This window comes from Puntigrus tetrazona, chromosome 9 (genome assembly GCF_018831695.1).
Source record: "Puntigrus tetrazona isolate hp1 chromosome 9, ASM1883169v1, whole genome shotgun sequence".
Lineage (NCBI taxonomy): Eukaryota > Metazoa > Chordata > Actinopteri > Cypriniformes > Cyprinidae > Puntigrus > Puntigrus tetrazona.
The window spans coordinates 22,902,140-22,929,193 of record NC_056707.1 but is presented as its reverse complement, the minus strand read 5'-3'; the positions used below and the strand labels follow the sequence as shown (position 1 = coordinate 22,929,193).

The window sequence follows — 27,054 nt, the reverse complement described above, 5'->3', positions numbered from 1 at the left end:
CTAACACAGTTTTCCTGACGTAACCTTATCAAAATAGACATTTTCGATGTAACAATTGCTTCGTGGATCGGTTTGCAGTAGAAAACGCTCTCAACAGCCCTCTTAAAAAAAGTTTCTCAGTCATGTTTTCTCAAATGAAATATAATCATTGATATGAATTTGAAATTACACACATGTACTGTTCAACGAGATACATTTCTTGATTTGTATGATAAATTGGCTTAAAAAGACATTTATGCAATCTCATCTTGTATTTTTTTGAACATATATTAAGCTGAGAGGTTTCGGATGTGTACAGGTAAATGATGTGCTGTATTACAGTTTCATTCATCAAAGTGCAAAGGTGCGCTTGCGGTGTGTCTCTAATTTTTGGCAATTCTAATGCACATCTGTAAAATTCTATTGCTTACTAGCAGCTTTAGAAAGTTACGTTAAAATATATCTATACATATATACGTCACATTTCCATGAAAGCCGGTTTCAGCCACAGCTTAAATAAATAAATAAAAAATATAAATGTGACTTTTTATCTCACAATTTGAACTTTTTTCTCTCACAATTTTAAGAATATAATTTGCCAGACATAAACTCAGAAATCTGACTTACTTTCTCACTATTCTGAGTTTACATAATTGACCTTTTATCTGAATTATAAATGTCGCAGCCGTTTTTTTGCGCTAAATAAAAAACTTTGACTTTCTCAAAATTCTGTTTTTTTGGTTGTTTTTTTTTAATTACAATTGCAAGTTCATATCTCACATTCTGCCTTTCTTTCTCAGAATTCTGTGAGATAAAAAGTTTTTTTTTTTTTTTATTTAATCCCAGAAATGGCAGAAACAAGTTTCCACAGTTTCTATGCACACATATACATATATAAATAATTGTATATACATATATGATATGTTGCCAATATTCTCCTGTGAGACAAAAAACACCTGTCAGTCTGAATGGAAAAAAGCTAAATAAAAATCACATAAAACAAACCAGTCGGTCTGTTTTCCTAAGAGAACATGGAATGCAATCAAGGTCCTATTTAAAAAATACAGGACACATCAGTATGGTGACCACACACATTTATCTTTCAAGCAAGTGACGAGTGCAAATCTACTGCAGACGTTTGAGTGTGTTTGAGAATCCCAAAGGACCAGCGCAAACAGATCCTGGGTCTAACAGAAGGCACCTTACATGAAGGGGGTTTGAAGAGAGTGACTCCTGACTGTACCTGCACCTTCTGAACTCTTTCCGGTGCAGCTCAAAGACATCGGATCTATTAACAGGAGCTCTCCCTGCTGCTCAGTACTTCAGGTTTCTTTTGGGATGTGCTGCTATTCACGTTTGTGAGGAGAAGCTAATGCTGGATACCATCTTCTGGACCTTCTCCTCGTTTTTCAGGATGTTGGACTTGACCGCGCAGATCTTGTCCTGCTGGTCTTTGATTAACTGCTCCAGTTCAGCGAGCTCGGCCTTCAGAGGCTCCACAACGCCGTCTGTGATTCTGAGATATAGACAGAGGAACAACTTAATGAACAAAAACACTCGGATGTCTCAATCATAATGACTACCAAAACTGCCTCATTCAACCAACAAGTACAAAACTGAGTTCCAGATCTATCACTTAAAGGAGCACACCACTTTTAGGCTCATTTTCCAACTGCCCAAGAGTTAAACAGTTGAGTTTTATATTTATTGAATCCATTCAGCCGATCACCAAGTCTGGCAGATCACTTTTAGCCGTAGCTTAGCATAGATCATTGAATCTGATCAGACCGTTAGCAGCACATTCAAAAATGACCAAAGTGTTTCAATAATTTTCCCATTTAAAACTTGACTCTTCTATAGTTACATCGTGTACATGTTCTAGACTGATGTAACTAGTAACTATGCTCTCATTCCGGCGTAATGATCAAGGATCATTTGCTCTCGTACCATGGGTGCAGCAGGTGCAATGATATTATGCAGTGCCTGAAAACAGTCCCTAGCATTTTCCTTGTCAACCTAGTTCCTAGCTATATCATATATACGTCCGTCTTAAAACACGATGTAACTATATAAGTCAGGTTTTAAATAGGAAAAATACTAAAACTCTTACCATTTTCGGTCTGATCAGATTAAATGATCTATGCTAAGCTACAGCTAAAATTGCTATCGCCAGACCATCTGTTTAACTCGAGTTGGAAAATGAGTCCATTTTCCAAAAAAGTGACGTGTTCCTGTAAAAGACTTCACTTCTGTTAGGATGCTGTCTATGTAGACAGTATCCAGCAAGACCGGTAACTAAGGATAAGGACAGAGCTAATATGCACGTGCACCTTTGTTCCTGCAGCAGAGCCTGCGCGCTCTCCTTGTTCTCTTTGCGCCAGGTCTGCAGTTCGTTCTGCATGGAGTCCATATCCTCCTGAATGTAGTCCATGATCTTGCCGAGAGGAAGAGCGCTGCGACACACTGTCTGAATGGACAAACGCAGTCGCTCAATCTCTTTCGCCACCAGTTCGCGTTCCTTCTTACGAGACGACTCTGACACCAGTGACCGATCCTGTAGAGAGAGACAGAACCACAGGAAACAGATCAACATTCGTCTGAAAAAAATTGCCAAACGACTGCTTAATTTCTCTTTGATCCATTGTCACTTATTGGCAATTTTGAAAGATTTTTCACATTAAGCTATAATTGTGCATTCGTAGGATAACCCAATCACAACACAAAATTGTGACAATGTTAATTGTCTTGGAAACCAGGGAAAAGAGCGACTGGAGTGTACCTTATTTCCCTACTGGGTGCATATAAAAACCCTTTGAAAGCCCAAGTGACAGCTTTAGTAAATCTTTCACACTGTAAATCAGTGTGTATATGCCAATTAGCCACTTGGATGAGCGCATCACTTACTCGCCCTCATGTAATTTCAAACCTGTATGACCTTCTTTCTTCTGTTACATTACATCACGCCAGTTCATTCTTCAATCGCAAGGGCTGCTAATGGCCAATCGTGTTTTCTGATTCTCAAACGACTAAGTAAATGAAGCTTACAGCTGAAAAATGTCTAGTGGGAAGTCACTCCCATAGGGGAGCACTTCAGATGAATGCTATAAATGAGGTTAGAGGAAATCTATACCTACCAACAATATACTTTAGGGAAAAAAAGCAGCGGGGAGAAGTCTGCATTTAGTGGTTTTCAATGTCAAGGCTACAAATGTTTAGAATTTCAAGGCAGGAATTATACAAACCTTGCAATGTATATAAAGATCAAAACGAAAGAGACATGGGATCTATAATGTGAGTGAGTGGTTACTGAAGGCCTCCTCTGTATGCAGTGTGGTTGGGGGGTCCTGGTCTGCCCCAGTCACCCTTCAGCCGAGCGCAAGATGGCCCCCCCTGGCACACAGGGCCCGTGTCTATTTACTCAGCTGGGGCCACAGGCTGTGTGTGGCACTAGGCCAAACAGGCTTTACTCTTACTGCCTCTGTCCCACTCAGACACACACACACACACACCCTCGTGCAAGACGTGACGCTGTTTATTTTAGTAACAGGCTATGGCAGTGAAGTTATTTTACAACAGTATTCGGTAACAACTACTTCACATTTACCTCGTTTCAAGCTGAACTCCAAGCAATTCATGTCATTCTGGTTATTAATACCAACAACTTCCTTTCTACGGCGGGACACATCAAACCCGAGCTACATGACAATACAATAACCAAAAACGTCCTTATCAAAATAGGCATTACATGAACCTAAAAAAAAAAAAAAAAAAAGTGATCAATTTAACTGACATAATTACAATATATTTGCAATTATTTTATAGTTATGTATAACTGAACAACACTGAATATTTTTAGATGATTTTAGTCAACTTTTTATTTAGGCACTTGAATTGCTAGCCCTTAAGGTTTAATAAACTTCAAAAGCAAAAATGGTGTTAGAGTTGGAAAGTTTGATTAATTTTATTTGATTCAAATTCCAATTACTTTAATGAATCGATTCAAAACCTGATTGTCAAATCAACTTCAGCCTATAGATTTTCACACACTAAAAATGCATACATACACATACACACATATATATGATAAAAAATAAGTAGGTAAATAGTGACATTTATTTCAATGCATAGTTATAAGGGTGTGTAAAAATAATTATATTATAAATCTACAAATAATATTAAATAATGGTATCAACGTACAAAGTAGACAGATAAACTTAACTTATATAGTTATGTATACTTTTACTTTATTTATAAAATATGTAAAACTTACTACAAATCAGAAAATATTTTCATAAAGAGTCGGTCTCTAATCAACTGTGTTTTGAAACTTCAAGTTTATTGTTATAACTTTACAGAGTTGGGTAACTATATTACAAACACTTCAAAGTTTAACTATGCCGCTTTGCTCTAGAACTCTTAACAAACACGTGAGAAGAAAGACTAACTTAATTTCCCCCCTCTCTCTGTGGTTTACAAGTGTGTTCGGATTGAAACGTCTAATAGTTGTCTGCAATGTGGGTGGTTTCCCTGGCCCCTAAACACCCCCTCTACACAAACACCGACCAGCACATTCGGCCCACTGTTCGTGGAGCGAGAAGGCCAAGCCAGATTCGCTCTGTTTGCCGTCCTCCTGCACCTCACCCCTTAGTCGAAGAGAAAAGAAAAACTTCAGCTTTCTGTCTCGAAGGACATAAATCAATCGTTTATAGGGGCTCTCATTTTCCTCTCTCTTCGCTGCGCCCAAGAAAAATATTTGTTTTGCACGAGGCAGCAGAGGACAGGTTTTGCCATTATCTCAGACAGTGACACAAACGGGACATGGAGTCAGTGTGCCTGGGGCAGGTGGCTTCCAGAGACGCAGATGCATTGGGCCGAAGCCTCTTGCACTAGGACGCCTCATTACCTTGCTATGTGGATCTGAGCCTTCAGCTGCAAGCCCAATTTTCTTAATGAAGTAATGCATGCAAAATGCATGATTTATAGAGTGCTAATAAAGAACTACGAAAAGAAGCAGAACAGCGCTGCTCAAATTAGTGCTCTGGCAAGGAGTCTTGCAGTCCTCTTGAGAATGATGAACTTCAGAAACGTCCATCGTGGTGCAGTGTCACGGTACTGTAGATCTAAAATGTTCGGTTCAAACGTGACTCATGAGAAACTGGGCTTACATCAACAGAAACGAGAATAGTTTTTCCTTTTTCATTTGTGGTTAGGTTGACTATGGCAAACTTTAAACACGCAGCCTCTGCTTTCCTATCACTGTTTGGACAGACAGGTAGTTTTATCCTTAAACCCACTGCTTAAAAAACAATGCATTTAGTTAGGTATACTTCTAGTGGCACAGAAATCAAGCACTTCATCTTCAAGAAGCAAAAACTGGCATATTTTGCATCGGGAGTTTGCGATATATAAAAAAATGTATCCCATAATATTTGTCCAGTAACTGTAACACAAGATATAGATGTTTATTTAATGCCTATATATGCCTGAAATTATTTTCTCCGATGTAAATGATAAAGCTTATCACGTAACCACCGCAACAGGAGCTTAGTGAAGGATCAGCTCCAACCAGCCAAAAATGATCTTACGTAAGGATTTGATGTGCCTTTAGTAAAAATTTGCTTCATTTCACAATGGGCATCACTAGCAGGAACAATAACTTACAGCTCAGTAAGTGAGATTGATTCAGTAACTGCTGATGAATTCAGTTATTCGTCAGATTGATTCAAGCCAGCAACAAGAGGGAAAATGAATCATAGCTGCTACACTGGAGGGGTATTTGTTTTTGCAGGCAGTCTACGAGGACAGGACAGCTCAGCAGACAGAAATGATATTCGAAAATGTAATATATTTGTGCCAGCTGGTGTATCGATCGGGGAATGACTGCCTGATCATTTGAAAGTGACATAAAAGTTTTAATTTTTGATTGGGTACAATAACACACTGGGTTGTACCCTTCAGACTAGATTGGAACCCTTTTTAACATTAAACATTTAACATTTTCCATATATGAATCAAATGTCCAAAAATTAAATTAATTTTTACAGAAAACCGCACTTAAACTGGTTAAAGAATTAAACAATGGCAGTGGTCCTTTTTTAGCAACCAGCATAAAAAAAAAAAAAAAAAACACCATGGTGGGTCTAACGCTGACTCAAAGGGTAGAGATTAATTGTTTAGCAATGTTTAGGGGTTTCCTCCTTGGGGAAAACACGGGCCCCGTCCAGCAACATCATAAAAATAGCTGGGATGAAGTGAAGTGCAGAGAGGCAGAGTCGTGTACACAGGATGGAAGGGTCAGTTCGGCCCCGTGGGGGTCACCGCTGAGATCACCGTCCTGCACTTGCGTGCTAAGCAGATCACCACAGAACCACAGCGTATGACAGTTCAGCTTATGAAAACCAGACAGCGGTAGGACTGAAATAATAGGTTAAAACGCGACCAATTACACTATCAGACTTCAGAGACCCGTACCGTGGTACTTCGCAGTAACCTCCGGGGTCATTCCACAGAGATGTCAATCGTCTCTCCGTGAGGGCAAAATGTTAAGGAATGCAACGAGAGTCATTTCCTTAACATTTCCAACAAGAAGGTAGATGTTTACAAAAGACACGGTCCTGAAGGGATGACTATTTATTTTCCTGCCTGTTCTGCAGAGCGCGAGCTGGCGTGGCGTTCACTCAACAGCCATCCATTTGTGTGCCATGGGGTTTATTTATACATTGCAAACCTTCATCAGGCTAATTTGATGGCGCAAAAGAGGGAAAAGGAAGGAGGAGAAAGAAAAAAAAAAAAAAAAAAAAAAAAAGCTTATGAAAACGCAGCTGCTGTCAGGGGCCAATACTCTCAAAACAAAAAAGACGCCCTACAAGAAGTATCTTAGAATAATATACACGTGATCTGGAGGGTCACAACAAAGGTCAGCAGCAAAAAGTACACTGATGGAGAAACGGCCCTTCGCGATATTGCGTATGTCCAGTTATTTCAGTCAAATGAAAAAATAACAGCCTAGCGGATCTTAATAAATGAAGTTCTGTCGACCCCGGCGAGGTAAATCTCCACTTGCGAAGCGGAACGGAAAGCTCGAGCTAATAAAGCCACAGAATGAGTCATTGGCTCGGTTTCACCTTTGGAATTACTAAATAGTCAAAACTCTAAATTCTGTGGTCGTTCTGAAGACATTAAGTCATACGCACTTGATGTGGCGATCTCTGTAAACTCAAAATCCTGGAGAGATCTGAAAGTGAAAGCTCGTATTTGTAGAATGAGTTACGAGCCCTGTAACTTCAAACCTGTCGGGGAGGATAAGGAAGCTCAATATTTACATTTTTAACCCTGGATGTTACACCGTGATTACAGGAGAGCAGCCGCTTTATTGCGGTGACCTTCACCCCCCTTTCAAGTCAGGAAGGAAGTCATTACAGTTTTTTTTTTTCAATACAGCTGACTAGACAGGAGAGGTGCGGTGCGCAGGTTAAAATGTACTGCCCCGAAAACGCACGCCCATTTCATGCACCGCAATTAAGAAGGAGAATTTAGAGAGCTGATGAGGCTAAATTAAGTCAATTAGGAAAGCGCAGCCAGCAGCGCTCAGATTCCAGCCCGGAGTTGGCTTGCGTTTGATGGGGGAAATCTAATTTGATTATTTGGGATTGAAAGGAAATCCAGTCTGATTGTTTTGAAATCAAGAACACAGGAGGGAGAAGAGCTGGCTGTGAGGGCCAGCTGGGAGCAGCTCACCGTGTGCAGAGACACACAGACCTCATGCCTTCTATTCACAATATCGCTAATTAATTAACTAAACGAAACCTTTGTGAGCGTATACTCACCGTCATGTCATTACAAATCTGTATAAATTTACTTTTTAATAAGTTGATGAACTTATTAACCGCTCACATAGTGTTATAACGCAATGTAATGGGGCCTCAATCAGGCCCTGAAAAAAATATGCCACTTCAGTTAACATCAACCCTACTCGACATTGCTTGTTAAATTTCATTATTCATAATTAAATTACAAATAGATTTTTAAATATATAAAAAAACTTGCGAGTTTATATAATTTATACACTCAATTCTGATTTTATATCTTGCAATTCTAAAGAAAATAAGTCATATTTCCGAGTTTGTATCGCAATTCTGAAATAAAAGTCACAATAACATTTATTATTTTTTATTTGGTGGCAGGCATGGGCTCTTTCATAGTGCTACACACTGCATGAAAGGTCATTTTCAAAAATCCATAATAGGGGCACTTTAACACATGATTAATGTATTCATTTATTTAAAAATAATAATTAACTGACCCCAAACTATTTAAAAGTAGTGCATATAAGCTGAAAACTAATTTTAAAAAAGGCTGAATTATAGATCACAACTGCTCTTATACCATTTCAAATGGGTTTCAATTTTTGCATAAAGGCACCTTTAGACCGGAAGATATGCAAAATGGCATTATTAATAATATTACAGTTATTTTGAAATCCTGAATAACCTTTAAGTACAAGGCAGTTTCTAGCTGAGAAAAGTAAAAATTTCCCACCCCTATTTGTCCCCACTGCCATTCTGAGCATGTGACTAAGGTGGGAAGTCGAGGTGAAAGAGCAGGGTTCTGCATGAAGGTCACCACCAAACACTGCATCCATCAGGCCTACAGCCAGTGACGGACAGATAGAGCGAAGCATCCGTTCCGGTTAGGGCAGACCACCCAGTACACATGGCCCCTTCCACCAGGCCACGGACAGGACGTCTTCAAATCTCAAACCACACTGTTCTCAACTTCACTGGCTCACAATTTAAGGTAAAATATGCGAAGACGTTCAAAAAGTGCCACTTTGGACTGATAACCATATTCTCCAATCCTGAGAAATCTTTCCACAAATTTTCTGGCCAGAAAAGAAAGGCACCTAGCACCTTGAAACTTTGCCCGAAGAGTAAAATCCGTTTTATTGCTTTTTGGATATCTTAATATTAATCCATGTTCCATTAATAAATCTTTATGCTCTCGTTGATAAAAAAAAAACTTCAGATATCATCCAATTTAGACCTAAATAAAATTCAAGCCACCGGCACATTCTGCTTTTTAATTTGCAATTCAGTTACCAAAAACAACAAAACTCAGAAATGAACAAGCCACAATAGTTAACCATGTTAAAAATCTAAACAGCATGAATGGTGCCATCGTGCTTGTTTTGCTCTAATTATTTAAGCTCCGTTAAAGAAAATAACACCGTGGCTCTGTGGGACCGCGATTACATTTCTCCACTCCATTTGCAAAGTTGCTTTCTTTAGTAAACTGACGGTGCACTGGGTCAGATGTCCCTGAGGTATTGTAAGGCACAAAAACGCTGATTCCCTTGATTAAGAGATTTTGAAATGCATTTACTCACGTTACTGGAATTTTGTTGTGGAAAAGAAAAAAGAAAAAATGGACGGAATAGCACTGCCACCTAGTGGTATGAGTGAGAACAAAATATAAAATCATACCTGTTCTTTTGACTTTGTGGATGGAGATGATTCATAGTCTTTCTTAGTCTCTAGGATTTTTTTCACAAGTCCACCTATCAAAAAATGAAAACCATTCAATGATTTCTGACCTGAAGTGTGCTTTTAAAGGGATAATTCTCAAATTTTAGGATGAATGATTAAATATGACTCACCGTGTTTGTCATCTCCTTGCAGCTCAAGCGAATTACGCTGTAATGAAACAATTAGTCTGACAATTATGACACGATTTTATCTGAATTCTACATTGATATAAAGAGTTTGTGTGCAAAAACAGATAACTTCCAAGTTATTTTTAACCTACTCAGGATAACCCAGTTTAGGTTTGACTGAGATTAATTGGAGTGCACAAACAAAAAAACATGATTTTTTTAAGAATTGTTAAAAACTATGTTATCTGTTTTTGCTAATAAGCTCTTATACAGCGCGTCTACACTACCTCAATTTCAGGTATGTCAGGAGGAGGAGCAGATGCCTCCTCCACCACAAACTGCCCATCTTCATCATCCTCATCTTCAGAAAGCTTCCTTCCATCCAAAATCACAGTCGCAGGGGTCTTGCCACTGCCCAGCCTGAGAAAAAAACATTCATTCTTAATGACTTTAATGACTTAAAAAAAAAAATATATATATATATATATATATATATATATAATCTTATATATATATATATATATATATATATATATATATATATATATATATATATATATAGATATAGATAGATAGATAGATAGATAGATAGATAAATATATAAATATAAATTGATACTAGTATGGTATGGTAAATTGATGATTGGTACATAAATGCACTACAGTGACAGCAAAGACATTTATTTGAAATATTTAGTAAAATTGTAAATGCTTGTTTTAACTCTCTGTTCATTAAATAACCCTGAAAATAAATGTTTCACTTTTCATAAAAAACATTAATCAGCACAGCTATTTTCAATACTGAAAATAATAAAAGGAATTAAAACTGAGTTATTCATGAAAAAAAAAAAAATACAATTCTGTAGAACCATGTGAAATGTTCTGTTGCATTAATATTTCACAATAATACCGTTTCACTGTATTAGATCAAATAAATACAATCTTGAAGAGCATAAGAGACTTCTTCTTCTTCAAAAAAAAAAAAATAATACCTTTTTTCCATGCCCTAACTTTGAATGGTTTATCTCCCTGTTAGAAAACGTTAAGGGGGTGTTACAGGTAAGAACACCCTGCCTAAAGTAAAACCACTGAAATGTAGCCCGCTTGTGGCTTGCTGCTTTAATATAAAGTGAGAAACTGAGAGCCTGATGAGCGCGATCTCTCACCTCTCCGCCGGGGTCACGTGATCAGTGTAGCTCTCCTGTCGTTTGACGCGGGGGGCTGCCGGTCGAGCGCTGCTAGGCCGCGGTAACCTTCTACACACATAAACATTCAAACAAAAGAAGAACAAATACATTCACACAGGAAACGTACAAGTGCTCTTTGCCAAGTACGCATGCGAAGGGAGTTTAAGTAACAGGACGTTCCTATATGGGTAAATGCTTACAAAAACAATCTCGAAAACCAAGAGTAATGATCTGAATGAGAGTGATATCTTGTGGTTAGATCTTGCGGTACAGCGCAGTGAAAGTGAGGGATTTGCATCAGAGGCTTCCGCTGCCAGACAATCTCTCAAGGGGGCATATATGAGACACTCCATCCACCCACAAACACCTCAGCACATTATCACACCGGCTTACTGTGTTATCATTGGATGGAAATGCAGCCATTCTTATCTTTAAATCAACACACTCACGGGATCATTACCACTAATTAAGAAATAAGGAACAAAGGAAAAAAAAGGAACAAACCTGTGTGTTGTTTGAGGTGGCACCGAATCTGCAATGTCTCCGTTCTCTAAGGGTAGTGGTTTCTCTGCTGAAGGGGCTTCCCCTTCTGAAAGAAAGAAAAATTAGTGTTGTATATTTTGTGTTCATTTACACACAAGTGGTGTGGTCAGGTGAATCGGAGCGGCTCGGTCCACAGAAATAAGCATGTTTGAGTTGCATAACATGCATTTAATAATGCAACACGCACCATTAATATTCCCAAATTTGCAATTTAATCTTGTATTTTTTAGAATTTGATCAAAAACAGCATTTGTATTTATCTAAATTTACTTTCTTTCAATACATTGTAATTTATTCAATTATTATAATTAATATTTTACTTATCTATTTATTCATTTCTGTTCTTGTTACTGCTATATAGCCATATTAAAATAGCTTCTATAAAACAAAAGTGCCAATCTGGACTGTGGCAAGATTTGATTAATTATATTACAGCCAAAAAAGAAAAAGAAAAGAAAGAATTTAAGTTTACATCATGCAGGTGTACTTTAAAGCATTATGAAATATGATTGGCTTCTCTTTTAGAGAAGAGAAAAATAACTAATATATTTATTATCTGGCAGACAAAAACTACTATGTCATATTTAGTATAAAAAATTGTGTTGAGTATAAAAAAAAAGTGCTCTTACTAATGAAAACAAATCTTACCTCCTTCACTATCAGTCTCATCTGAAACAGAGATACATAATTCATGTCATTAAGACTGATCACAATAAACAATATCTGCTGTGCTGCAAGAAACAACTAAACATGTCATGCAACAATGCATTAAGGCACTGTACATCAATAATTAATAGGGTCTGTTAAGTAAGATATTTAGTACCTTGACCTCCCGTTTTGGGCCACCGCCGCTGTCCTTTAGCCGATGAGGGCCTCGGAATCCGGGAAGGACTCTCAATCTGAAAGGAATGAGGAAAGACATTAGTTTCCATACATTTACACTAGGAGTTCCTCTCCTGCGGAGCACTTAAACTGACATTAGCCAATAAACACGTGAGCCCTCTTTCTATACAGACCCTCAAAGACGAATTCATCTTCTGGGCTGCTGTTGCACAAATAAAATCGGCCAATAAGAAAATGCGGATAACATTTAACTTCTTGGGACAAACAGAAATTACCTGCATTTCAGAGAGATCTGTAGGCTGAATGGAGACAAAACAAAGCGCAGCAAGGGCCTTAAGACTTCAACATTTATGTAGCCAAAAAAAAAAAAACTTACTGCTCTAAATGAGAAGCTACTGAAGCTGCAAAGACACATGGACATGAAGCGACAAAACTTTAGACACTTTCTAAAGTAAAGTAAAACGCTTTAGGGATTTGAACAGACCTAAAACAGAAACTACCGAAAAAACTAAACAAAACAAAACTGAGAATTGTGGGAAACTTGTGGGAAATTGTGACATAATCTGCCTAACTCACTGTTAAAAATAGCAGGAGTATATATACGGTATATTGTTGAAGTGAGAATGAGCATGCATCTTGTTTTCTATTGTCTGTGCACAAAAACCTACAAGTTAACATTGTCTAGAAATGCAACATCCAAGCATTGCTGTTTCTTTGGATATTGTTATTATTTACAGTGATTTGTTATAAATATAAATACTTCTGCCTCTTGTCACCAGTAGTCCTTTTTCCCTGTACTTATTTTATTTTATTAACTCTGAACTTTCTTAATACTTAATCAAGGTGTCCGCAAACATATCTCACAGCACAACCGTTTACGACACTGATAATAGTAAGGTATATTTATTAAAAGCAAATTATTAAAATGGCATATTAAAATGGAATACGGACTACAAATGTTTGGAAGCAGTGCTGTATATTGACACTTAAAACGATTTAAAATTAAAAGAAATATTAAAATGTTACTCCGGCAGGTCTAATTTTACTAATTTTACTAATATCTCAACCTGGGTGTTAGAAAGAAATTCCACCATAAAGATTCTCCTTGCGCAACGCCAAATATGCAAAACACCCATTATTCTACAGCAAAGCCAATCAGTCACTGACATCACAAAAGACTCGTACCTCCAGTTCACCACCCTCGGCCTCCAATTCACAGGAACAAAGACAAGAACAATAAACTATGAGGAATGTTACGTCAACCAGCCTTGATGATGGCCTGTGCCTACAGAACAAATGTAAAGGGCGTAACCGCAGGCTACGAGAGCAATCAATCTTACCTCATCTGCTTTGGCTTCATGTGTTTTACTTGCAACCTCTGGGTGAGGCTTTGGTTTGCCGATCTCCTCCGCTGCTTTGATCTATGGAAGAAGACCGGCAGTTATTAAGTACTGAGTGAGACTTTTATGTTTAAATGTTAGAGAAATTTGCTTTAAGGTCTAGAAATAGTGCAGAATGCAATTCATTTTGTTTATGTTCAAATTCCAAAACATTATTTCTCTTTGAATGCAAGTGAGTTAATCTGATTAGGGATAAGGCTGGTAAAATTGATTATTTTGTCACCGTGGTTCTCAATCATGAAATCATGTGAGCAAACCTTTTTATCGCCTCTGTCCTTTATCTTCTCGTCAGTCTCTCTGTGTCGTTCTTTTTCTCTCTCCCGTCTTTTCTCGCGCTCGCGATCTCTCTCCTTGTCTCGTTCTCTGTCTTTGTGAGATTCTTTTTTCTTATCCCTCTCTTTATCTCGTTCTCTCTCCTTGTCCCTATTGCGGTCCTTCTCCCGTTCCTTGTCTCTGGATTTGTCTTTCTCCCGATCCCGGCTCTTGTCCTTGTCTCTGTCTCTGTCTTTTGTCCGGTCTCTTTCGCGTCCCTTGTCTGTCCTATCAGCATCTCGCCGACGGTCCTTGTCGTCCCTCTTGCTCTCTTGATCTTTCGGTTGATCTGGATCCTTCTGTTCTCTGCTACCGCTGCTCTCCTTGATGCCCTTCTTCTCCTGGACAACATCCAGATAATAAATTAAATGATCACTTTCATAACATCTCCATCATCCCCCAAACATCTTAATAATTCCATGACTCAAATAAAAAGCCCAAGGGAGACAAGTTAATGAATGAAAAATTGATATAAGACAACAGGAAAGTCTGGTTCAGCTGGAAATGTCACCGGGTCAAAGCCTCAAGCAGGTCTCACCTCACGGTCTCGGTGGTGCTCCCTGCCCTCTCTGTTCTCCTTGTCCTGGGACCTGGAGGTGCTGGGCTTCCCCTTCTGATCTACCTTGTCTCCTGCTAACACTCGTCTAACAGCCTCATCGCTGGGAAGCTGGAACAAGGACAGAACACAATGTTTAACAATAGCTTGATATATTGAACACAAGACTCAAGCAACCCTCAGTAAGATCTTACAGCATGGTGGTTAATGATCTCAGTGGAATAAATGGACTATTAGTCACTCTGGATAAAAAAAATCAGCTAAATATATGTGCACAGAGTATCGCTTTCTGTAAAGCTGCTTTGAAGCAATGTGTTTTGTGAAGAGCACTATACAAAACAATTTGACATGACCGGCTGACATATATATGTGTGTATATGTGTATATATGTGTATATATGTGTATATATATATATATATATATATATATATATATATATATATATATATATATATATATATATATATATATATATATATATATATATATATATATATATATATATATATATATATATATATATATATATATATATATATATATATATGTGTGTGTGTGTGTGTGTGTGTGTGTGTGTGTGTGTGTGTGTGTGTGTGTGTGTATATATATGCATTTAACTTTAACTTAGTTTGAGGTTTTTTTGTACTTGAGTTTTATTGCCCACTTATTTTTGGTTTGCTTTTCACAGAAAGCTATCATTTGACTTCATAAAATGTATTATGGACTATTTGTGTGACAGTTTTATGGTATTTTTTATCCTTGTAGTTTAACAGCCCCTTACCATTCTGTAAGTGCAACAACGACATTGTTCAAAATGCATTCTTTTGCATTCCACAGGTGAAAAAATGCTACCATTCGGAGCTACCTACAATCCTCCTGTAGCAATAAAAGGTCAAAAATTTTGCTCAAAAGTGACAGAACAGGATTGTCGGTTTTCCAGTACCTGTCGCACCATAATCTTTAGCCATACAGCAACTTTCACCACTGTGTTCTCAAGTCTTTTTCTCTTGCAACATATAAAATATCCCAATGTGCTGTAGAGCAGCAGAGCTGTCATTCAGCTCGATGTTTCGCACCTGCTCTTTGCCCTGCAGGCATCAGTGGGTTCCCCTGATAACGCTGCTGGCGATGTTCCATCGCTCCTTAACCTTCAGAAAAGCTCAAGGGTGCAATTAAATGAATACGTCTATAAATTACCCCTTGCTTAGACATCATTAGTTTTGAGTCATTCACTAGTTAAATGGCTTTGAGCGAATCCTGCCATATAGAAGCATTGTAGCTGAGTGGTCTTTAATCGCAAGACTGACCTTGTTGAGACAGCACTTAGCAATGACCTGCAGCAGCTCGTTGGTCTTCTCTGGTTCGTGTCCGGCTACAATTCGAGCGGGTTTAGCAGCCAAGGGCTCTCCGCTAACCAGCATCACAACATCAATGGCCTTCTGAAGGAACACTATTTTTGAGTCTTTGTCCTGAAGGGTACAAGAGAATACAGAAGTTGAAACAGAATTGCAAACATAATGTATATTCTCAAACAAGTCTCGAACACTTGCCCAAACAAACAGGTAGTCCACCTGAAACACACGCCGCTGCATAAGCTAATGCTGTTACTGCTAGCACAGCTGAATTGGAATTCTGCTTGGGATCAGTAAGGATGCAGAAAACAGCCATTGGACAAATGCTAAGGCAGGCACTTAGAAAAATCAACATGCATCCATCCAGTATAAAAATATACTTCTCAGTGACGTTAATTTACTTTCATTGAAATTATAAACAAACATCATCTTATTCGAATTGATCTATAATATGTGATATATTTAGAATTCTGTACATTTTGAAAGATATAGAAACTGTTTTTATGTTTTAAGAAAATCTATTTTTTTGGGTATATAAGACAAAACTTTTTTTTTTACTTTTATATAGGAAGGACGCATTCAACTGACCAAATATGATAAGACATTTGCATATTTTAATAGATTATTGTATTTGTATATTATAATAGATCTTTTAGAATCCCTAAACATTAAGCAAAATAACTATTTTCAACATTAATAACAACAAAAAATGTTTCCTGATCATCAAAGCAGCATATTAAAATGATTTCTGAAGGAAAATGTGATATTGAATACTAGAGTAATGATGAAAAATAACAGGAATAAATTACTTTTTAAAATATATGCCAATATTAAAAAATAACTAAAATATTATTATTATTAATAATAATAATAATAATAATAATAACAATGTTATTGTCTTTTTTTGGACCAAATAAATGCGGGCAAATATAACAAATTTGAATAATAACCAAGATGACTGTAACTTCATCTTATGTAAATCATCTGTGGTGTTTGTCTCATTCTGTAAATGCTTCTTAAAACTTGTGTGGCACTTGGGTGTGTTTAAAACTTTCTGACAGAACATCGGTCTCAGATTTCCTGATTAAATGTTGCATAAACATGTTACGTCAAGAAAATTATTTTTTAACTGATTTAAAATTATCTTTTTGGTCACCACCAAATGTTTTTTGCTGTTGTCGTTTTGTTAATATAGCTTAGTCTTAATTTCACTCTACACAATGAACCTAAAGTTATCCTGATGCTTTGAAGAAAACAGTACATACATCATAACCAGCAGCTTGATGATGCATCCACTCCATTAAACCCTCTTTTTCTGTATTTCTGCATTGTTGGTTATGATGAAGTGCAACTGTTCGTATTGTCATTTAATGCTTTCATACTTCATGAGGTTCCTAATGAGGTCCCAGCGGCAGAACAACCTGTATGCTGATGTGATGTGTTATGATTTTACACACTCAGCAGTGTTTAATATCCAGCTACTGGCTGCACAATATCCATGTGAAAGGAATGTTTCATAAAGCTTATCACTAAAATCCCCCACCAAAAAAAAAAAAAATCACAAAAAAAAATAAATAAATAAAATAAAAAATATGTCACATACATTGCAACACAAAATGTAAAAATATTCATTTGCATTAAATGAAGCTAATTTTAAGACGATTAAGATGCATTCACGACAATAAGACAATTAAGCACATTTTACAGTAAAAAACATAATACTGTAAAATATCATTACAATTTAATATATATTTGAAAACATAATTTATTCTGTGACAGCTAAATTAAATTCCTTACAGCATTACTCCAGTCTTGAGTGCCTCCTTCCGAAATCATTCTAACATGCAAAGTTTATGAAAACATACTCATGTCACATGCATATCAACATTAAAAAAAAAAAAACAGATTTTGCATAAAGCGGAAAATAATTTTAGGAGCTTTTAAAATGTATGCTTTTAGACATAAAGCAGGTTTTCTCTCCATACTTTATCTAGCATAATGAGTCCAGACATATCAGAATATTTAATTCCCATTATTCTTAATTGTGAAATTCCTTAATTCAATACAAAAGGATTCACATTTATTTTTTATATTACATCGGCATAAATCAGAAAGACAATACAAAGCTTCAAAACTAGTACATCTGTAAACAATTATATAATTATTATGACTCTTACAAAATAATAGGTGGATTTTCTGTGTAATTTTTGGCATCAAGATGCTTCCTTCTGTCCAAGTTATTATGTATAGACAGCTGTGAGTACGTAAATTCCCCTGAAAAGCGGCGCTATCAAAACATTACATTGTCATGTTATACCGCCAGGCCGTCCTGCTTCGCCCAGGTGTGGAGAGGTCATTTATTATGCATGCTGGGACATCAAAGGCCAGAGCTCTTTCAGACTGCCCCACGTTTGGAGAAGGATCAGACACGAACGCCTCATTTTGCGCACGAAGCGCTGCGGTGAGCTAGTGACCTGCATCTCTTACAGGGTCACCGATACCGATCCAAGTAAAGCTAGTTAAAGGTACGAAGCTTTTAACGGGGAGATTTATCACACCTCATGACTCACCGCGACGTGGGACTTTGGCACGCTAATTAAATGGGGAGTCGAGTTACGCTTAGTTATCTGATCAATGTCAACACCTCAACAGCAAAAAAACACAGCGGAGTGGAAGTCTGAGATACCGTGGCTATAGAATCCAAGAGCACTTAATGAGGCAGAAGATCAGGTAGATACGAGAGGTCAACTGTAACGTGATGTATCACTGCCAAGTAGGTGGATTAATTGGAGAGGAACGTGAAACTGTCATATGATGGTAAGGTAGTACTGTAATAAGCAAGAAATAAGTGTCTGCTTTGCACATCTACATATGCACACGTAGCCTAAAATACCTCTTAAAGGTGCACCCAAGTTATTTTTTCCCTGTGAAAATAAATTAAAGCTTTAAAGAATACGATTCAAGCTTGGACAAAATATAATTCAACAGCTAAAAAGCTTAGGCTTGTAAGATTTTTTAATCTAAGCGCTCTCCGCGTTTACTATAAAGTAAAACAGTAGTACTGCGAAATACGATTACAACTTCATTTATTTTAAAATGCAATTTATTCCTTATTATTGCTGTTAAAAGCAGTCTGGCTGTTTAATGTGTTTGTGGTAACCGTGACGTGTTTTTTCTGGTCTCTTGGATTAATTGCTCGCACAAAAACAAAACAAAACAGCATTTATTTTACATATAAATTGCTTTTTTATTTATATTATAAGCATAACTTGTACCTGTACATTCCTGCAAATGTTGACAATTTTGGTAACTTACCTTCTAGGGGTGTCAAAATTGTTAGCTGCAGCGATGCAGACGTGCGCCATTCTAACTGAGTAGACCATAATCGATCATAGCCCATGATTTCATTTGCATATGCGCTTATCACACAAGTATTAAAATGCACTTTCTATTTCAAACGAGGCGGGATTCACTGCACAGAATAAGCGTTGTTAGACGCATGTGCATCGCTTCACGTCCACTCGCTGTCTTTTACTCGTATGCTTTCATTTCTGAAGTTTTTTAATGCAGTACGTATTCGATGAACGACAAACTTTGTCCTGAAGGTCGAGGAGCAGTGAACCGAACTTGCATCTTTTATGATACAAAATCGTTATAAACAGTTATGTTTTGAGAAAAGGACAAAACATCTGATATGTGGGAATAGCGTGCATTAGTCTGAAAGCAGTCCATTAAAGCGGCCAGCGTCTATGATCTTACGTGTAATAATTAAATGGCAATTAAAAAAGAAAAACCCATAAATGTAATTGTCTGTAAACTTTTGATACTTAACACTCCCAGTTAATAAAAGTGCTTTTTCTTTCTCGTCTTTTATTATATTTTATTAGCTTGTATGTTTGGAAGCTATATTTAGGCCTACTTTTAATTCCTAACAATAATTAATTAATTATATATATTAATAAAATAATAACATAACATAACATAATTATTTTTAAAAAAGCAGCCTGCTTATAGAATTTCATAAAAATGCTTAAAATAAATTCGATGTAATCGTGATGCACTGCGATATTGAACTGAATCAAATAGCTGGCGTGATAATCGTAATCGAATTGAATCGCGGAAATATTACCTTCACATTATCGGACTTCATCTCTGCTTCTCCATAAAGTCCTTTCATAAAGCCTGTGGTACGTATTACCTAAAAAAAAAAAAAATTTTACAACCAAATTTTTTTTAATCCAAATATATAATCACATATAAAGTAATGGCTGAAAATATAATGACTGCCTTCTCGTCCACCTCCTTCTAAGAGCATTCAAGGTGAAATAGTACCTCATAAGTGATCGATTTGGACCACTCAGTAGGCAGCGCTACAAAGTTTTCATCACTTTTGTAAATGGTTCACATTAATGGCAACATATAATGATGGAGAAATAATTTACAAACATTTAGGATGAAAACAAAATGCAACCAAACACAACATTACACCGTGACACGTATACTCCGAGAGAAGCATATAGTATGCATACAGTGGACAGACGGTGTGTGATTCTATCTGTCTAGCTAATCTTAGCTGAGCTTACAAACCTTGGGCCTATCCCTGGACACAAACACACCCACACATCCTTAACTGTCCTCTACCTAATACTGTCTTTACCGAACTTACCTGTAAGACCAAAAGTTTGCCCACACCTGACAGAACGGATTTGTTTCTGACGATCATAACATCTTGGCATTCGGTTAGATGCTAGAAATGACTTTTGACATACATATGCATACGGATTTCATCCTAAAACGGCATTAAAGGGATATAAGATTAATTATTACTGTTATTATTAATCATCATCCCTGCATTTCCGATTCTCTCATTTTAATTTCTTCAGTGTGTGGTATTCAAGTATGGGGAAAAAAAATGTTTGATATTGTTGTTTCTTAGCAATTGTTGCCATTTATTGAGGAAATATACTCCTAATTACAAAATCAACAGCACAAAAAGTTGCCAAACTTTTCCCCCTTATTTTCTACCCCCTAGTATATCCTATAATTATGTCGAGATCATCTGCTTCATCGCAAACCCTCAGGTTTTGTTTGCATAACCGTGTGGAGCTATGCCTAGTAACCAGGTAAACAGCTCAACGAGAGCTCTGAATGGACACTCAGACAGAAGAAAGACGATATTGCTGAGTGTTTTAACATTTACTGCAATAGTACAATGTATTACTTAGCTTACTAGCCACCGTCAAAACACCAACATCATCTACACTCCGAAACTAAAACAAATCTCCAGCCGTTCAAACACTAAAGCTAATATGACATATTTACACATCAGGCAATCACGTATTCAGATTTATATGTCATCTTTTTGAACACTACGCGCAGGCTACATTAGCAGGCTAGCGTTTTGAGACCTATAAACTGGATTTGAAGTATAAAGGTGAGCGCTTAGACGGTGAACGCGCTAAAAGAGCACTTATGTCAGACTTAAGACTAACGTTTCGAGCAACTCACCTCACTGAAGATGTCGTGCAGGTATCGAAACGGCGGTTTGCTGAGCAGCTTTTCTGTCAGAGGAGGCTTTTTGATCACTTTTCCCAGAGTCTCCTGGGTCTTTTTGGCTACAGATTCGTTCATGGCAACAAACTAAAACGGTATTTGGGGTAAAAGATGTTTCTTTAATAATTGATCGCCGTTACTGTTCTGCTAGCTGCAGATTTCCGCTCGCTAAACTCTACTGTTGCCCTGGCGATAGCTTTCTATCCCACAATCCTCCGCTGGGCGGATTCTGCGCCTGCGCGGAATCCAGGCGCTCGTCAAGGGCTACAGGTGTCCATGACAACAACAAACAACAGTAGAACAAAGTAGCTGTCTAAATTTATGTCAGGACTTTTTTCATGTTGCAGGATAACTGGAATAAACATAATTTTTACCTGCACAAACCGACTGGAAGAATACAGATAATATTATTTTTGACTAATGTATTCATAAATATTTATTCATGCATTATCTTAAAAATATTATTTTAATACATGCATTGTTTACCAAAACAAAAATAAATGTAATAATAATAATAATAATATTAAACATGGTGTAAACACACATTAATTAATCATTAAATTGCCTAAATAATGTAATTTTTAATTTAAATTAATTAATAAAGATGCAAATACACAATTTAACAAATAGTTAAAACATTTAAAAGAAATACAGATTAGATTATAGAATCCAGATTATATCATTTTTAACTAATATTTGCATATCCTATTTTTGTATTCATGTCTTAGTTATTAATAACAAGCCTTAGCTAATAAGGCTTGTTAATAATGATTCCTTATTAATATAGAAAAGTTATAATTTTGATAGGGAAATATATATATATATATATATGAACATTTTGTGAAAATAAGTAATTTTAAATTTTAAATAAAATAAATGAGATATTAATTAATCAGTTACTTTAAAAAGAAGCAAATATGTGATATAACAAATAATAATAATAATCTTAAAAAAACGAACACTTTTATTTTATTTATTTTATTTGCTCACAATATAATAGTTTTCAAAGTTATAGCCAAAAAATATCTATGGGGTCTGTAGAAAAGTTTAGAGAAAACCAGTGCAAAAGTTGCAAAACTAAACTAAACAATATAACACTGAATAGAGAACTAAATAACGCAGATTAAAACAAACAAAAATGCTACTCATCTCAGCTGGGAAGTCTTTAGAGGCCAATACTTTTAAAACAGCACTGGGCCGCCAATATTAATATCCTCAATTCACAAAAATACACATACAGGTTAATGAACAAGAATGCAGGACTCCACCTAAAACAGACAGGTCGCCGAGCTTGTTGCACAACTGCACGCATAAAATATGTGATTATAAAGTTCACTCAAACCGCATAAGCGTTTTCTATGACAATATGACCTAAGAAACCACAGGGATCTTCACATGAAAAAAAAAAAACAATCAGTTGATACTATACAGTAGATGACGTCCGTTGATGTTCTGTGATTGGCTAAATAAACGTGAGAGGAATTCTGCACAGCCTGCATGCAAAACCTGTTTGGGAGGTTACACATAGTGTGACTATAAAAATGCCTGTGATACAGAGTAGTAGTTGCTGTCGGCTTGAAGAGAGGGACGGTAAATCTGGTTCACCTGTTTCACTTCGGGTAGGTTTTTTTTTACTTGCCATTTTATTCATTTCATGCAATTATTTAAGTGATTTGAGTCTGAACTTATATAAAAGCGCTACGAAGAACTGTCTTGGTCATCCCTCTCATTTTACATGCATGGGCTTCTTTTGCATTTCAGTCCAGAGACCGCAGATCAAGCTAAAACTTTACTTTCGGTTTGCACTTTTCCAGGATAGTCATGTGCGACTGATCATCAGTATCATTGGGTTTTAACCGTACCTGATAGTTTTATAAATTAAAACGCAATGTAGCAATCGGGTGAGCGTTCATCACTCACTCAGAACAAAGTCTCACGAGCGTGTTTGTCCAGTTTAACTGCTCCTGTCGTCTATTTAACAGAATGTGGCGCAACGTCAGTAGGTGGACCCAACCTTAAAAACAGAGCATTAGTCACATCTGACTTCTCTTTTTATCCTGTCTTCTTTCCTCAGGACACATGACAGGTACAGTCATGCAGCGCTGGATGATCTGCGTAACGCTTTTGTTTCTCGTGTTCTGTGATGTCTCCACTCAAAGGAAAAAAAAGACAGTCCAGACTTTATCGAGAGGTACCAGTGAACAGCTCACGCTCGAACAGAGGCCGGTTGAGTCTGTAGATGCTGCGGGAAATTGACCGTATGCGTTTTTTTTTTCAGGTTGGGGTGATGACATCACTTGGGTTCAGACGTATGAAGAAGGACTGACCAAAGCGGTTGAAAGGTGACTTAAGACTTAAGACTTAAAAATGCCGTTCTCACTTTAAATGCGTTTATACCATATTTCTGGTTTATCGTAGTAAGAAGCCCCTGATGATCATTCATCATTTGGAGGATTGTCCACACAGTAAAGGTTTGCATCTCCCACCGTAATGAAATAAAATGCATTCACTCTTAAATAAACCGGCTATATGTTGCTATAGAACAAGCATTTTTTCACCATTCAGTCAAAGGTTCTTTGAAGAAATTATAGGAACTATTTGGATAAAAAATGTTCTTTTAAGGCATCTTTTTTTAAGAGTGTAGATACACTCTTTGTTTCACTGATCCACGTAAGGGTGCTTAAACAAATAACTCATAAATACTCTCATAAATAACAAACCTGTATAATAAATTAACAGACGAGTTGAATCTTTTAGATGTCATTGATCCCCGAAATCATCATCACGCCAAATATTTAATGGAAACTATATATTTTTATATGTATATATAGAAAACAAACAAATAAACAAAGATTACGTTACTAAATGCCATGTAATGTAATAAAGTAAATAGATTTTCTTTATATATATATATATATATATATATATATATATATATATATATATATATATATATATATATATATATATATATATATTTTTATTTTTTTTTTTTTTTATTATTATTTACATCTTCAATTTTTGTCATGTTTATTTAAAATGTAATTTCATTATTTTAATCGATTACAGTTTTTAAGTGTATTTATTTTGAACACCCCAGGTTTGAATCACAGTCTGAAAATACCACATGTTTGATTTGAGCTGTGTGCAAAAATGCATTGATTCCTGTTCTGTTCTCCATTTGCTTTCTTTTAGCTCTGAAAAAGGCTTTTGCTGAACACCAAGCTATTCAAAGGCTGGCTAAATCAGATTTCATCATGCTCAATTTAGTGGTACAAAAATTGTTATCATATAGAAGTACAAATATTGAAATATTCAGCAGACGCCGAAAAGAGAAATGCATCTGAAACGGCAAGAATAAGCTACTAATCTCTGTGACTGATTTTCAGCATGAGACCACCGACACTCATTTGGCCCCCGATGGCTTCTATGTCCCCAGGATCATGTTTGTTGGTGAGTTTTCACCATTAAAGAGTTCAATGTAATGACTTACCAAGAAGGGATTATCTGACAATATTGTATAATCATAACTGTGTAATTAATGGGATTTCAATAGCAAAAAAAAAACAATAAATAGTAAACACAAGGCACAGTCTCTGCAAACTTCACATTGATTTTGAAGGAACGATATTATGCTCAACAAATTGGATTTAAAATTTAAATGTTATTTAAATGTATTCCCATGATAGCAAAACTGAATTTTTAACCATTACTCCAGTCTTGATGTCAAATGAAAGAAATTAATCATTTATTTTAAGTAGGATACGTTTAATTAAAAAGACATTTATAATGGTGGAAAAGATTTAATTACACTTTATAATAAGGTTCCATTTATAAACCATATTTAATGCATTAGCTAACAATAGCAATACATTGTTACAAGAGCATTTACTCATTTTTGTTAAGCTTATGTTGTATCATTAATAGATACACAATTTAAAAACCCTTAAATATGTATTTGTAAATGTTGGAATCGGTATTAACTAAGATTAATAAAAGTAGTTTTCATTGTTAATGTTAATGAACGTAGTTATCAAATGAGACCTAATTGTGAAGTGCTACCAATTTTTATTTATAATAATTCAGTTTATATTCATTAAAGAATCCTGAAAGAAATACATCATTATCTGAACAAAAAAAAAAATCAAGCAGCACAACTGTTTTCAACATTGATAATGATTCAGCATAACGATGCGACGCTGAAGACTGCTGCAGAAAATTCAGCTTTGGAATAAATTACATCTGAAAATATTGTATATTATATTTTATATATATATATATATATATATATATATATATATATATATATATATATATATATATATATATATATATATATTATATTATATTATATTATATTATATTATATTTACATTTGAATGTATTTACATACCATATGTGACAAACCTTATTTTTTTAAAGTGTGCATTTTTTGAAACTAAGATTTATACCCCATCTGAAAGCTGAATAAATAAGCTTAAGTTGATGGGTTTTTTTGGATATGGCATTTTTTCGGCCGAAACACAAGTATTTGAAAATCTATAATCTGATGATGAAAACTCAAAATATTGAGAACATCCCATTTAAAGTTGTCCCAATGAAGTCCCTAGCAGTGCATATAACTAATCGACAATAAAGTTTTGATACATTTATGGCACATAATACCTTTACTTAATATCTTAATGATTCTTGCCATGCATTTTTTGACCCAGTATTGTTGGCCAAACCCAGTGCTTCTTATGACTGCTTTTGTGCTGCAGGAACATATATTATCAGGCCTATTTATTGCACTGCCTTTCAAATCCGGATCCCCCCGGTTTCGTATTCTCTGTGTGAAATACGTTTCGAGTTGTTTTGGGGTTTTGATGAGATTCGCTCTCCTCCGTCTTCTCTCCTCTTCCACCCAGACCCATCACTGACTGTGCGGGCTGACATTGCTGGAAAATACGCCAACCGAATGTACGCGTACGAGCCGAGCGACGTGGACTTCTGTGAGTGTCTTTCTGTCTAATGAGCTCCGCTGAGAGGCTCCGGCTCTATGCTGTCGAGCTCTGGCTCCCATCGGCGGAACCGAGCTGCTCTTTTGTTTATTCGCTCGGCCTCCTCATATGCACGTCGGCGTGCTAATGCTGAAAGTTAATATTTTATATTTACTACGCTCATTAGTTAGTCACCTCCCTTTCCCTTATCTTTCTTTGCGCGCAGTGGCGGAGAACATGATAAAAGCCAAGATCCTGCTCAACGCCGAACACGAGGATCATGATGATCTGTGACGGACGACAGCTACCCTTTTTCAAGACTCGTACGCAATATACAGGTTTCTTTGTGCAACTGGCAGTATTTCGCTTTAAATAAAGCCTGTCGGTTGTAGTAATGTTTCCGTGTGCGTTGCTTTAACGGTGAAATAGTTATGAAGGTATGAGAAACAGTGAGGGTTTATTTTGCCTCTGGCTTCGCTTGACTTTTAAGCAACATCAGGTAAAAAGCAAAGTGATCAGCAGGAATAATCAGTTGCTTGAAGTCCATTGACTAGTAAGCTAGGCAAAAAATCCATCCGCTATCGTGCAAGGATTTAAAAGGCACGACTTCTGTGATCTGTAAAGAGATCAAGGAAGCAAAATAAGAATCGACACAACGAGGACTGCTAACTTTTTCCTATATGCAATGACACAGAGTAA

The 27,054-nt window shown here is 36.4% G+C and overlaps 2 protein-coding genes across 3 annotated transcripts in view; one reads left to right on the top strand and one right to left on the bottom strand.

Annotated features, from left to right (window-relative positions):
- traf3ip1 (TNF receptor-associated factor 3 interacting protein 1) overlaps nt 1-21,601 on the bottom strand; it is a 22,003-nt gene extending 402 nt beyond the window's left edge. Inside the window, exons 1-15 of one of the 2 annotated variants that reach the window (XM_043249693.1) lie at nt 21,332-21,601; nt 19,953-20,021; nt 15,779-15,940; nt 14,454-14,582; nt 13,861-14,256; nt 13,544-13,624; nt 12,184-12,259; nt 12,009-12,029; nt 11,322-11,403; nt 10,797-10,886; nt 9,919-10,051; nt 9,635-9,671; nt 9,462-9,535; nt 2,310-2,533; nt 1-1,495 (exon numbers count right to left, since the gene is read on the bottom strand). The exon at nt 1-1,495 is cut by the window's left edge and continues 402 nt beyond it. In XM_043249693.1, coding sequence (XP_043105628.1) covers nt 1,330-1,495; nt 2,310-2,533; nt 9,462-9,535; nt 9,635-9,671; nt 9,919-10,051; nt 10,797-10,886; nt 11,322-11,403; nt 12,009-12,029; nt 12,184-12,259; nt 13,544-13,624; nt 13,861-14,256; nt 14,454-14,582; nt 15,779-15,940; nt 19,953-20,021; nt 21,332-21,454 — 1,863 coding nt within the window. In that variant the 5' untranslated portion in view covers nt 21,455-21,601 and the 3' untranslated portion in view covers nt 1-1,329. Of the gene's footprint in view, nt 1,496-2,309; nt 2,534-9,461; nt 9,536-9,634; nt 9,672-9,918; nt 10,052-10,796; nt 10,887-11,321; nt 11,407-12,008; nt 12,030-12,183; nt 12,260-13,543; nt 13,625-13,860; nt 14,257-14,453; nt 14,583-15,778; nt 15,941-19,952; nt 20,022-21,331 lie in introns of both variants that reach the window. The other variant, XM_043249692.1, reaches the window with a different exon arrangement.
- Nucleotides 21,602-22,881: 1,280 nt separating this feature from the next.
- On the top strand, nt 22,882-26,746 carry agr1 (anterior gradient 1). The gene is made up of 8 exons (XM_043248246.1): nt 22,882-22,995; nt 23,451-23,567; nt 23,655-23,718; nt 23,795-23,847; nt 24,572-24,648; nt 24,766-24,829; nt 26,284-26,367; nt 26,582-26,746. The coding sequence occupies exons 2-8, from the start codon at nt 23,456-23,458 to the stop codon at nt 26,647-26,649; spliced, it is 522 nt and encodes a 173-aa protein (XP_043104181.1). The 5' UTR covers nt 22,882-22,995; nt 23,451-23,455; the 3' UTR covers nt 26,650-26,746.
- Nucleotides 26,747-27,054: the final 308 nt, after the last annotated feature.

Coding starts and splice junctions, on each gene's coding strand:
- agr1 (XM_043248246.1), top strand. CDS start 23,456: ATGACAGGTACAGTCATGCAGCGCTGGATGATCTGCGTAACGCTTTTG. Junction 23,719..23,794: donor CTGACCAAAGCGGTTGAAAG/GTGACTTAAGAC, acceptor GGTTTATCGTAG/TAAGAAGCCCCTGATGATCA. Junction 23,848..24,571: donor GGATTGTCCACACAGTAAAG/GTTTGCATCTCC, acceptor GCTTTCTTTTAG/CTCTGAAAAAGGCTTTTGCT.